General features: G+C 38.0%; 1 protein-coding gene across 1 annotated transcript in view; it reads left to right on the top strand.

The window, feature by feature from the left end:
* The window catches only part of exoc5 (exocyst complex component 5), an 87,677-nt gene extending 73,895 nt beyond the window's left edge, over positions 1-13,782 (top strand). Inside the window, exons 14-18 of the mRNA XM_087989878.1 lie at positions 5,061-5,181; positions 5,520-5,606; positions 8,578-8,686; positions 10,386-10,601; positions 12,419-13,782. Of these exons, the coding sequence (XP_087846004.1) occupies positions 5,061-5,181; positions 5,520-5,606; positions 8,578-8,686; positions 10,386-10,601; positions 12,419-12,607 (722 nt within the window). The 3' untranslated portion in view covers positions 12,608-13,782. The remainder of the gene's footprint in view (positions 1-5,060; positions 5,182-5,519; positions 5,607-8,577; positions 8,687-10,385; positions 10,602-12,418) is intronic.
* The last annotated feature ends 387 nt before the right edge of the window (positions 13,783-14,169 follow it).

The raw sequence follows: 14,169 nt of genomic DNA, 5'->3' as shown, positions 1-14,169 counted from the left end.
CAATAATAGTACTTGGCCATAACCTCTCCTAATGTGCAAGGTTAGGGGGAAAAGGCAGGGGTTTAGCATTTGTCAGAATGCTTGGAGCTGATGCTGACACAATGGGCTGAATGGCCGCCTTCTGCACTGTAACAACACTTTTTGATTCTTTGCCGATGGGTGGAGAGATAAGGATAGAAAATGAACTGCAATCCTATGCAGCAATTAGGTAACCCTCATTGTTGCATCATCCTTATTATAGAGTCATAGAGATGTACAGCATGGAAACAGACCCTTCGGTCCAACCTGTCCATGCCGACCAGATATCCCAACCTAATCTAGTCCCACCTGCCAGCACACAGCCCATATCCTTCCAAACCCTTCCTATTCATATACCCATCCAAATGCCTCTTAAATGTTGCAATAGTACCAGTCTCCACCATATCCTCTGGCAGCTCATTCCATACACGTACCACCCTCCGCATGAAAAAGTTGCCCCTTAGGTCTCTTTTATATCTTTCCCCTCTCACCCTAAACCTATGCCCTCTAGTTCTGGACTCCCTCACCCCAGGGAAAAGACTTTGCCTATTTATCCTATCCATGCCCCTCATAATTTTGTAAACCTCTATAAGGTCACCCCTCAGCCTCCGACGCTCCAGGGAAAACAGCCCCAGCTGTTCAGCCTCACCCTGTAGCTCAAATCCTCCAGCCCTGGCAACATCCTTGTAAATCTTTTCTGAACCCTTTCAAGTTAACTGATAATTCAAAAATATTTTTCTCACAAAAAGCTTCTTGGCAAAACCCAAAAAGAAGTTGGAGATAAAACAAATGCTAAGGGAATATTCAGTTCACAAAACTTCGCCTACCAATAGAATCAAATCACTGGGACATATTTACGGGTTGTTCTGCTATAACTCATGCTTTGCTATAACATGATTGACAAATTGGGGGTGCTGTTTCTAAAGCATGAACTTTTTAAATGTGTGTTGGCTGTAACATGATTACATCACCAACACTTTAAGCACTGTTTCTAAAGTGCAATTTTTCAATAATGCGCACTTGCACGTGAACGCAATCATCATGTTATAGAAGAACTGGTTCTATTTGTTTACTATTGTGCTTACCAAAACTAATGTACGATGCTCTGGAATCAACCACGTTAGGACCAGAGATTTTTTTTCTATAGAAAAGTAAGTATCTTAATTTTTGAAGTAAAGAGGATTGATGAGGGCAGAATAGTGTACGTGATCTATATGGACTACAGCAAGGCATTCAACAGGGTTCCCCATGGGAGACTGGTTAGCAAGGTTAGATCTCATGGAATACAGGGAGAACAAGCCATTTGGATACAGAACTGCCTCAAAGGTAGAAGACGTGGTGGTGGATTGTTTTTCAGACTGGAGGCCTGTGACCAGTGGAGTGCCACAAGGATCGGTGTTGCGTTCACTACTCCTCTTCATTTATATAAATGATTTGGATGTGAGCATAAGAGGTATAGTTAGTAAGTTTGCAGATGACACCAAAATTGAAGGTGTATTGGATAGTGAAGAAAGTTATCTCAGACTACAACAGGATGTTGATCAGATGGATCAATGGGCTGAGAAGTGGCAGATGGAATTTAATTCAGATAAATGCGAGATGCTGCATTTTGGGAAAGCAAATCTTAGCAGGACTTATCCACCTAATGGTAAGCGTTGGGAGCGTTGCTGAACAAAGAGACCTTGGAGTGCAGGTTCATAGCTCCTTGAACGTGGAGTCGCAGGTAGGTGGGATAGTGAAGAAGGCATTTGGTATGCTTTCCTTTATTGGTCAGAGTATTGAGTACAGGAGTTGGGAGGTCATGTTATGGCTGTACAGGACATTGGTTAGGCCACTGTTAGAATATTGCATGCAATTCTGGTCTCCTTCCTATCGGAAAGATGTAGAGGTTTACAAAATCATGAGCGTGGACAGGATAAATAGACAAAGTCTCTTCCCTTGGGTAAGGAAGTCCAGAACTAGAGGGCATAGATTTAAAGATGAGAGGAGAAAGATATAAAAGAGACGTAAGGGACAACTTTTTCATGCAGAGTTTGGTATATGTATGTAATGAGCTGCCAGAGGAAGTAGTGCAGGCTAGTATGATTGTAACATTTAAAAGGCATTTGGATGGGTAAATGAATAGGAAGGGTTTGGAGGGATATGGGCCAGGTGCTGGCAGGTTGGACTAGATTAGTTTAGGTTATCTGGTTGGCATGGACGACTTGGACCAAACGATCCGTTCCCGTGCTCTACATCTCTATGACTCTAACACATTGTAAATGAAAATACATCCAACATTTATTTTCTAAACTCCAAAATCTCCATTCATTTGGATAAATGTCTGTTTGTTTTTGATATCATCTTCACTCTTCTTAATCATATGACATAAATGTTCTTTCTTTAGTTTTAAAAAGCCCAAATTACTACTGGTCAGCCACTTTTAGCTGTTCCAAGTATCTCACTCTATTCCAACAGTTTTGAGAATAACAAATTCCATTTTGATTTATTCCAGTCACGTACCTAAATACAGTGAAAATGTTTGTTTTGCAAGCAGTGCAGGCAGCTCATAGCAAACAGGGACATTCAGATCATGGGGTGCTTAGAGCGAGGCACAGGAGGTGCGCAAAGCAAGATCAGTATTTGAAGTTCGATCCATTCAGCAGTCTGATAACAGCAAGGAAGAAGCTGTTCTTGAACCAGTTGACATGTGTGTTCAAGCTTCTGTATTTTCTGCCTGATGGAAGAGATTGGGAGAGAGCATTGCCAGGGTGGGAGGGATCTTTGACAATTTTGGCCACCTTTCTATGGCAATGAGAAGTGTAAATGAAGTCCATGGATGGGAGGTTGGCTTCCTTAATGGTCTGGGCTGTGCGCAGAACATTTTGTAGTTCCTTACAATTCTGTGCAGAATAGTTGCCGTCCCAGACCATTATGCACCCGGATAGAATGCTTTCTGTGGTGCACTTGTAAAAGTTGATGAGGATCCTTATGGACATGCTGAATTTCCTAAGCTGCCTGAAGAAGAAGCGGCATTGTTATGCTTTATTGACCATTGCATCTATGTGGAAGGACCAAGTCAGATTTGCTGGTTATCGTCACTCCTTGGAACTTGACATTCTTGACTGTCTCCACCTCTGCTCCGTTGATGTAGACAGGGGCATGTCCACTGCCTTCCTTCCTGAAATCAATGATCAGTTCTTTTGTTTGCTGACATTGAGAAAGAGCTTGTTATCATTGCACCACAGCACCAAGCACTCTGTCTCCTTCCTATATTCTGACTCATCATTGTTTGATATCCGTCCTACTATGGTGGTGTCATCAGCAAACTTTTATAGATGGTATTTGTTCGGAATTTGGCTGCACAGTTGCAGGTGTGCAGGGATTACAGTAGAGGGCTGAGAACACCTCCTTGCAGGACACCAGTGTTGAGGGTGCAGGGCACCACTGTTAAGGTTACAATTTCGCAAAAGCCTTTTGCAGGGAAGGTGGGGTGGTTAACACAGGAGCGTGGGAAGTGGGAGTATGCAATTCAGCTCTTCAGGCCCACTCTATTTAATGTGATTATGGCTGATCTTGTCCTGATCTCAACTGCAATTTCCTGCCTGCTCCCCAACTCTCTTTATCCCAGTTTTCATCAGAAATGTATCTGTTTCTTTCTTGAATCTATTGATTGATTCTGTCTCCACCATACTCCTACAGTGAATTCCACAGATTCACCACCCTCTGAGAAGTAGTTTCTCCACATCTCAGTTTTGCACCTACCTCCTCTCACATTATATCTATGTCCTCTTGTTCAAGACCGTCCCATAAGGTGGATGTTGACCAGATGATTCCCCCTTATCAATTGCCTTCAGCATTTGTAGACCTCAATCAGATTCCACCCCCCACCCGCCTCCATTCCCCATTCTTCTGATTTCCAGAGAGTACGAGTCTAAGTTATTCAACCATTCCTTGTACAATAGCCCTTTTATCCCTGGAATCAACCTTGTGAACCTCCTCTGAACTGCCTCCAGTGCCACCACATCCTTCCTCAAGAAGACCAAAACTGAGCATGATATTCTAAAAGTGGTCTCACTAATGTCTTCTATAATTGTAACAACACTTCTTTACTCTATGGTCCACTTTTCTTGCAATAAATGCCAGGATTCCATTTGCCTTTCTTATTATAAGCTGCACCTGCATACCTACTTTCTGCAATTCATGCACAAAGATGTCCAGATCCCTCTGCACCTACGCACTTTGAGCCTGCTTGTCATTTAAATAATAATTTGCTCTTTTATTTTTGTGGCTAGAATGGACAATCTCATACTTACCTACATTAAACTCCATCTGCTAGATTCTGGCCCATTCTCCTAGCCTAACACTATCCATCTAAACCCTTTTATCCTCATCGCTACCTGCTTTCCCACCTATTTTATTATCATCTGTGAACTTTGCATTTACATGCTGTTCCTGCTTGCAGATAATTTATACGGATTGTCGATAGTTAAGGTCTAAGAACTGAACCTTGCGGCAACCCACTAGTTACAGTTCACCTTCCAGAGAAGAACCCCATTTATCCTCACCCTCTGCTTTGTCAGTCAGCTGATCATCTACCCTAAGCCCTCTTCTCGATCAGTGTTTTATGTGACACCTTGTCAAATGCCTTCTGGAAGTCTAGATATACAACATCCCCAGGATCATCCTCATCTTCCTTGCTGGTTACAGGCTCAAAGTACGCCAGCAAGTTTGTCAAGCATGACTTGCTGGTGTGGTAAGCCATATCAGTGGGCTTTACCATTTCACTTGAATTATCTCTCCTGAAATATTTAAGCATGAGTAGAAACTTTCATCTCTGAAGCCATGTTAACATGTGTGTATTGGTTCTTATCATTGTAGTGATTTAAAATTAGCCTCATGAATCTGTAGTTGCCTGTATTTTTTGAATTTGGTTACTATGCCAGTTTATTTCTGTTAACCAGAAGATTAATAAAGTAATTAATTATTGATTAATTATTGATGATGATTGATCCTATGTCAGGATTTAAAAACTGAGAACAAGTTATCTTTCTTTCCTTCAGCAATCCCATCAACAGATTCCAAAACCGGAGCTCTTTACTTCTTAGATGTTGTACAACAGGCAAATACGATTTTTCATTTGTTTGACAAACAGTTTAACGACCACCTCATGCCACTCTTAAGGTGAGAGATTTTTGTTAATTGGCACAAATACTTCAGTCTATCTCTGATTAGGCTAATAATCATTTGGACTACATTCGCATTGCATGAAAACCTTTGGTTGGATCTTAATTGAATTGATATGGAGTAAATTGTCAAATGACATCCTGAATGCTCCATTGTGAAAAATCATTAGGCTTCAAAATCTGAAATGTATTTTATCATTAAAGTTGCAAGAACAAAAAGCTTTTCAGTAGCTTATTTTTTAAAAAAAACTTCTGTATTATCTATTTAATTATCTATCTTTATTATTTTTCCTCATTCAAACTAAGTTGATGTTTGGTTAATAATTGTACCTACAGCTCTTCTCCTAAACTGACTGAGTGTCTACAGAAAAAGAAAGAAGTCATTGAACAGATGGAAGTTAAACTGGATACAGGAATTGACAGGTAAATATAAATTCATTGCAAGATGCCGTATCAGGGATGTCATTAAATCCCACAGTTTTTCTTCTGTCTATACGGCATCTCATTATTGGTTGGTTAATCATCCATCAGGCATCTGTTAGATACAGCTTTTCAATAAACAGTATCATCATTGAGCTGCTTAATCCCTAAGTAAACACTTTTCTCCTGCAAAAAAAATCTTTGTCTACTGTAGAAAACCTTTTATCCAATTGAATGGGAGATTCTAAAGTTTTGGAAAATACATGTTGAGTATATTTTCATTAGGATGTTAACAAGGATTTTTGTATGTGTGATGCAGTGATGTAACTTCATTTCGTAATTTAAGGTTGTAGATGTCATTTAGCCCAATGTGCCTGTGCTGGCTTTTGGAAGCAGTGGTCCCAGTTAGTCTTAATCCGTGCTTTCTGTCCAATGACCTACAATTTCTTTGTCAGCTGTTTACTCAGTTCACCTTTTAGGAATTAATGTTGAATCTGCTTTCACCACCTCCTTGGGCAGAGTAATCCAGATTATAACAGTGGCCTATATATCATCTTTTCAAAAGACGGCACCTTATTTTCTGCAAGTTATTTCCCCAATGGTTTTTAATTATTATCCTTTGGTTACTGACTTACCTGCTAATGTAAATAATTTTTCTTCATTGACTCTATTGTTCAAGAAAGGATCAAGACAAAAGATGGAAAATTGTAGGCTAATTAGCCTAACCTCGATTGTTGGTAAAATTCTAGAATCCATCATTAAATTCTTGGAATAACAGGGTCGGATTAGAACAAGTCAACATGGATTTAGTAAGGGGAGATCGTGCCTGACAAACCTGTTGGAATTCTTTGAAGAGGTGACAAGTAGGTTAGACTAGGGAAACCCAGTGGATGTGGTCTATCTAGACTTTCAAAAGGCCTTTGATAAGGTGCCACACGGGAGGCTGCTGAGCAAGGTGAGGGCCCATGGTGTTCGAGGTGAGCTACTGGTATGGATTGAGGATTGGCTGTCTGACAGAAGGCAGAGAGTTGGGATAAAAGGTTCTTTTTCAGAATGGCAGCCAGTGACAAGCGGTGTCCCGCAGGGTTCAGTGTTGGGGCCGCAGCTGTTCACATTATATATTAATGATCTGGATGAAGGAACTGGGGTTATTCTAGCGAAGTTTGCTGATGATACAAAGTTAGGTGGACAGGCAGGTAGTACTGAGGAAGTGGGGAGGCTGCAGAAGGATCTAGACAGTTTGGGAGAGTGGTCCAGGAAATGGCTGATGGAATTCAATGTGAGCAAATGCGAGGTCTTGCACTTTGGCAAAAAGAATACAAGCATGGACTACTTTCTAAACGGTGAGAAAATTCATAAAGCCAAAGTACAAAGGGATCTGGGAGTGCTAGTCGAGGATTCTCTAAAGGTAAACATGCAGGTTGAGTCCGTGATTAAGAAAGCAAATGCAATGTTGTCATTTATCTCAAGAGGGTTGGAATATAAAAGCAGTGATGTGCTACTGAGACTTTATAAAGCTCTGGTTAGGCCCCATTTGGAGTACTGTGTCCAGTTTTGGGCCCCACACCTCAGGAAGGACATACTGGCACTGGAGCGTGTCCAGCGGAGATTCACACGGATGATCCCTGGAATGGTAGATCTAACATATGAGGAACGGCTGAGGATCCTGGGATTGTATTCATTGGAGTTTAGAAGATTAAGGGGAGATCTAATAGAAACTTACAAGATAATACATGGTTTGGAAAGGTTGGACGCTAGGAAGTTGTTTCCGTTAGGCGAGGAGATTAGGACCCGTGGACACAGACTTAGAATTAGAGGGGTTAAATTCAGAACAGAAATGCGGAGACATTTTTTCAGCCAGAGAGTGGTGGGCCTGTGGAATTCATTGCTGCGGAGTGCAGTGGAGGCCAGGACGCTAAATGTCTTTAAGGCAGAGATTTATAAATTCTTGATGTCACAAGGAATTAAGGGCTACGGGGAGAATGCGGGTAAGTGGAGTTGAAATGCCCATCAGCCATGATTGAATGGCGGAGTGGACTCGATGGGCCAAATGGCCTTACTTCCACTCCTATGTCCTATGGTCCTATCAAAACCCTTGACTGAAGTTGGACATTTTTATTAAATCTTAACTTTCTTTAGGCTATAAACAAACCCAACTTCTCTGTCTTTCCATTATAGTTGATGTTCCCCTACATGGTCGATAGGAAAATATCTCTTGTTCATCCAACCTAACTCTCCATTCAGTTTTTAGAGATTTGCAGTATATGCACTGTTTCACCCCACCGGAAACCATGAGATCTGGGCGATTTGAAAACTAGATTTAAAAATCCAGCTCAATTTGGAAGCAAACCTGTATGAGCATTTTTGCAATTGGAACCAGTCCAGATCACTCTAGCACCGATAACTTTATGCGGTGTTATACAAGGTGATCTTTGCTCCGGTCTGAAACTGGTCCACTTCTTAAAGGAATTCAGCAAGTCAATATCTGCCAGCTCTAATGATTTCCCCTGATTATGTATATAACGTATATATGTATGTAATATTGCAGTTTGCCATTTAAACTCAACTTGCCTGTGAGCAGTCCAATCCCTTGATATCCATATTTGAGCATAATCTATAGTCCTGGGATTCATTATCTTTGTCAGCAAGATTGCAGATGAAACCTTTCCTTGTCATGTACAACTAGATCATGAATGAAAGTAGTCAGGAGCAGTGGTCTTGACATAGATTCACTTTAATCTCTGGTGTAATTCTGATTGGATTATATAATTTATTATTGTACAATGCAATAGTCAACCTTTCAAAAACTGTAGATATTCATATTTCAAAGGTTACCCTGAAGCAATTTACACTATACCTCTGTAATGTCTATATGTTGTTTCTTTGCATTTTTTAAAGAAAATTGCCTAGTTCTGTACCAACATAAAATGAAATAACTGGCATATGCCACATTAAAAAATTTTGTTTTGTGAAGGACTTTGAATTGTATGATTGGACATATGAAGCATATCCTGAGCGTTGAACAAAAAAAGACAGACTTCAAGCCAGAAGATGAAAACAACGTACTAATTCAATATACTAATGTATGTATCCAAAACTTTTTCGCAAATATGTAAAATATAATCACGCCATACTAACAGAGTTTTATTCTACATAAAATGTTGTTACATTTAATTCTCCCAAATGTGCCAAATGATTGCTTTGCTTTGAAAATTTTAACTGATTACAAATCAGTAATTCTTATCTTCATGCATAGCTTTCAGTCTGAATCTATATTATTATCTTTAGCCTCTTATTCTAACATCACTTTCTAAATTTCTGATAAATTATCATTTGATAATGCATTGTTACATCATTAGGACATTGCAAAGGACTTCTCATTCAATAAATCTTTTTGAAGTGCGGGTCACTGCTCTGCAAAACAATGGCAATCTATTTGTATGTAGAACGGTTCCACAAATAATGAATCTGCTTTTAAGTGATTGAGGCAGAATGCTGGCTTGGAAAAAATAACTACACATTTAAGTGAACCACACGATCCCTTTAACAGTTAGCTCAACATACTTCATTTTAATATCCCATCTAGAAGGTGGCATCTCTATCAATATAATTCTCCCATGAATTGGATTAGGTCTATATTATGTGCTTAATTCCTGGAATACAGTTTGAAACGTAATCATCCAACTAAGACAAATGTGTATCCAAACAAGTTATGCAGTGTTCATACCACCCCAAATTGCATAGAACTGCATTTAAGGAGCTGATTTTAGTTTTACACACTTTATAAGATCCAGAAAGATAATTGATCATTTATATCAAGACATGAGGAGTGAGACATCCCTAAGTTTGCAGAATATCTGCTGCTCATGCCTTTAGGCTGTGGACTTGCAAGGAAAAACTCGGTAATTCTGCTATATAACTTTCAAAAGCCTGCTACCAATTAGAGTATAGATGGTCAGAAGTGTTCAGTGTGGCAAACAGTCATTGACTCAGAAGAAGTACAAGATGATTTTCAATTCTGCGATTGCAGTCACAATGCAACCAAAAAGTGGCTTGTGAAAATCAAAAAGTAGTCTTTGAGAAGATCTCAAGAGGAGCTGTCACAAAAGAAAGATATTTGAGCCCAGTACTACATAACATACTTTTTACGGTTGAGACCCCTGAGATGGCCGCACGTTATACAGAAAACAAAACGATTGAAAATGTAGCAAGCTGGGATAATTGATTGACTTGTCAAGGTTTGGTCCATGTACAATAATAATATCATAGGTACATCAAAGGTTTGTATATTCGGCAGTGATCCCAGCAGTGATGGTGTTTTGCTTGGGTTGCAATCATTTTGTATCTTCCATAGGAGCAGCTGTTTTAGAAATACATCAAATGACCAATCTCAGCAGGAGTTTGATTGTAAAGAAGCTTCCCAAGTCTTTATTAATTTGGGATGAATGTTTTGTATATTAATGTTGATGTACCTATCCCATGAAGATATAACATTTAAAACTAAATTATGGATAACATTTTTGTTTAAAATATAAATCTCATTTTGGCTCATGAGTAATTTTATACAGGTTATATATAGGGTGTGTAGAGGTTGAAGAAAATTTACAAGTTGAAAGTTCATCTGTTTGTATTATAAACTTTGCAACTGTCAGGTGACACAATGTTTATTTGCCTTGCAGTTTTGAAGCAATTGCATTTAGCCTATAATGCAATATCGCATTTTCACTGCTTAGTATAATACAACAGCGCACAGTAATGATGTTGCATTTCATTTTTGGCTAGGCTTGTGTCAAAGTCTGTGGCTATGTCAGAAAGCAAGTAGAAAAAAATCGAAATTCGATGGATGGAAAGAATGTGGATACTGTTCTAACAGAATTTGGAGTTCGCTTCCATCGTCTGATTCATGAGCACCTTCAGCAGTATACTTACAGTTCAATGGGTGGTATGCTGGCTATCTGTGATGTAGCTGAATATCGCAAGTGTGCCAAAGAATTTAAGGTGTTGTATATGCTCTGAATATTAACATTATCGCAACACTGCTTTGTATTGTTGTTGTTTTACACTGTCTTTCTGCTGATTATATAATATTTTCTTGCCTTTCTGGTAGCAAATTGAAATAATTGTGACTTAAAAGTATTAAATGGGTCCATTATCTTTCTGATTTGCTTTTGATGTATCATCTCTCCCTCAACAAAATATTAATTTAATAGAAAATTGGCCTTGAATAGTAAACAATACTTTAGCGAACTGAATGTTTAGATTTAGAATGTCTTAAATTTTCCATCTTAATAAATATAAATATACATTGATTTGATTGGAATTTTTGTTGCTTAACAGTTTTGTCAGGGCTGTATCTGACCGAATAATGCTAAATTGCAAGGATCCTTTTTAATTTGTCAGGACTAATAGAATAGAATATCCATTATGTAGTAATGGATGCTTTTAACAACAGTACATGTTATCACCTAAAATTTTGGTTAACCTTAAGTCTTTAATCCAAACATCTGTTTGTTTGCATCTTAGAAATCATTAATGTAAAGTAGTTAAATATAACCATGCAGATATTCAGCAAATCCACATTCAGAATTGAGGATCAGGCTGACTTGCCCTATTTTCAGGAAGTTAATTGAACCATTTCTGTATTTCTATGACCAGATGGTCTATGATGTCAGACTGATGCTGGAGGCTTTCTAACGATAGTAAATAATTATGCATGGACACTTACATTATTGTATTGAAGTAACATAAATGCTATATTTTCTTCTAATTATAGTATATTTTTGTCATCATTGTAAGTACACTAAAGAAATATGAAGCCCTGTGTAACTGGAAGTATGCTTTGTTGAAAATCTAATGATTTTCTTTTCTAAGGTTACAAACTTGCCCTGTATATAACTTCTACAAATCTCCTGTAAGCTGCTCCTAACAGGAGATTGGTAATGGTATGCCATGCTCATCTGTTTTTTGTACTATCCTCTGTCATTCACTGTGACTCGTACATAGCCTATCTATGACCTTCAGCAATAGCGAGGTCAAACTCCTGTCTCTGCTGCTGTCCACTTTGTCTTCGGTCTATAGCTTTTCAACTCTGATCACATGACAGAAATTGTTTTCACTTTGTTTTTTTGATGTCATTCTTTAGAGTACTTCTTGCTCTTGCAATTTTCAAGCAACTCTTCTGAAATATTCTCATATTTTGTAAACATTTTTTCCATTTATATCTCCTTAAGTCAGCTTTCAAAAATGGTACATCAATTCTTCAGACATCACATTTTTTATAGATGAAAATCTGAAACTAATCAAAGCTTTTTTTCTTGTTTCCTGATCAAACAACCTAACTTTAATGCAATTTACATCATAAGAATGAGGCTTGAGAGAAAAATACATCCCACTTTGACTTGCATTGTGTCCTTGCACCTTGAAGAACACAGTACAGTTATTAGTTAAGTAGCAGAATTATACTCTGTTACAAGTGCAATTTGCCCTTTTATAGAAAATAGGTCCTCCAAATCATCATGAGAGTTCCGTGTTTTCCATTGCATTCTCTCTTTTATGCATTTCTGTCTGTCTTAATCATCAACTAATCAAGATAAGTTTATAATTCCAGCCAGTGATTCTACTGTGCTTTATTTCTGGGAATTGGCAGGGGGAAGGATGTGGGGAATGGGATAAGAAAACGTCTGCCCAAACTATTAGTCTTCCTATTTGGTGCATATCTTTTGCATTCTTCAGATTAAAGCTGCTTTTACTAAATATGCAATTTCTCTTGAATTGCAACAACTAATTGCACTTTTCTCTTTGTTTTTTATATATAGATTCCCTTGGTGTTGCAACTTTTTGACACGCTGCATGCACTCTGTAATCTCCTGGTTGTAGCACCTGACAACCTAAAGCAGGTCTGTTCTGGAGAGCATCTAACTAATCTTGACAAGAACATCCTTCATGCCTTCGTGCAGTTACGGTCTGACTACAGATCAGCACGCCTTGGTCGCCACTTCAGCTGAAATCCTTGGTTTTTTGAAATCTGAGTACAGTTTCGAAGCTTGATACGCTGGACTTTTTGGGCTTAGGTTGTTTCAAACTTCAGAAGCTTTAAATACAGGGCATTCCAACCCCTGTTACATAGCCATTTACAAATATATTTGGGATATTTGTGACTTCACTAAAAAGCAGCCATTATTGAACTGTTTCATTGAAAAACAGGCTGAGTTAATCCAAGTTAAACACAATAATATTTTTGCACAACTTATGCTCTAATGATTATCTGGAGCTGAACCTATCAGAAGCTACTAACATAACTCATGTCCATATGTAACAAAATTGCTGTTCATAATTAAATACAATCAGGGAGGTTGTTGAAGCACTGAATAATAAATTTAAAGCTCAGTTCTATAAACACTTGTTTGAAGAAAATGTACAGTGTTTTATCCAGGTATAATGGATTCACTTGCTCTTACTGTACACAAATGTAACACTATATTAATAGTATATTTGTTTATACAGGTCTTTGATTAAACAGCTACAGCAGGTGCCTCAGCATATTGAACATGTTATTGCTTCATAGGTTATTTTGTTTGTCAGGGAATGGGGTGAGGGTTGAGGCGATTGTCATGTGTCTCTGTTATGCCATTCCTATGTAAGTTAACTTAGCTTTAGTATTAATGAGCTACTGCAAGTAGTGCTCGATTAAATACATAATGCCTTTGACATCTCTGGTGTTATTACTGTTCTCTGTTACACTAATAACATTGCTAGAGGAGATAGAAGAATTGAGCATTCTGAAAGTCATTGCTCTTAACGTATGGGGGAAATTTTTTTCTTAGTTAGTGAGTTTTAATTATTTTTGCTATAAATGTCAGTCATTTCAACAGACCTCAAATTTATTTTGTCAATGTTCTCTGAGTAAATCTTGCCTCTCAGTGTGACCAGAAGTACTACAAACAATTGGTCAGTAATTTTTACATTTTGTACTGATCCTTTTTCACACTCTAGAATATGATTTTACATCATTCCCAACAGTTGTAATTGTTGTAATTATTTCCTGTGCATGCTGTGCAGTATTTCTTCTGGAATATGAAGAGTGAACGATTGGAAATGATCAGTGGAAAGCTGCAGAATTCCTCCACTAGTAAAATTGTAAACATTACTTCCTCATGATTAAACTGCAAATGCCCCAGTATACAGAGTAGTTGAAGTATTTCTCTTTATTTCTGTATTATTGTCAATAATCCTTGATACTATTATCTGTATGTGGGGAAAGATGAGATGTTACATTTTAATTACCCTTGAATGCTAAGGACAAAAGATATTTAAATCTGAAACAACCTTAGTCATATGATTGGGCGAACAGGTATGACCTTTCATTTTATAACTCAAACCATCTCTTAGCAGCTGCAGGTCTAATTGTTCAAAGTCAGGAAAACTCAAAATAGGAAAGAAAGGCAAACCCACTGAGGTACTTTTATTTTTTGAGTATTCTGATAAATCAATAGTTTAAAATTACTTTGTTCAATAATGTGTTTGATTTCCCATATATTACACTTCCTTTTCCAGACATTTATCAACA

This window comes from Chiloscyllium plagiosum, unplaced genomic scaffold, assembly GCF_037043375.1.
Source record: "Chiloscyllium plagiosum isolate Xiang-an unplaced genomic scaffold, Cpla_swu_hap1 HiC_scaffold_8, whole genome shotgun sequence".
NCBI classification, from domain to species: domain Eukaryota; kingdom Metazoa; phylum Chordata; class Chondrichthyes; order Orectolobiformes; family Hemiscylliidae; genus Chiloscyllium; species Chiloscyllium plagiosum.
This window is presented reverse-complemented; position numbering and strand designations above follow the sequence as displayed.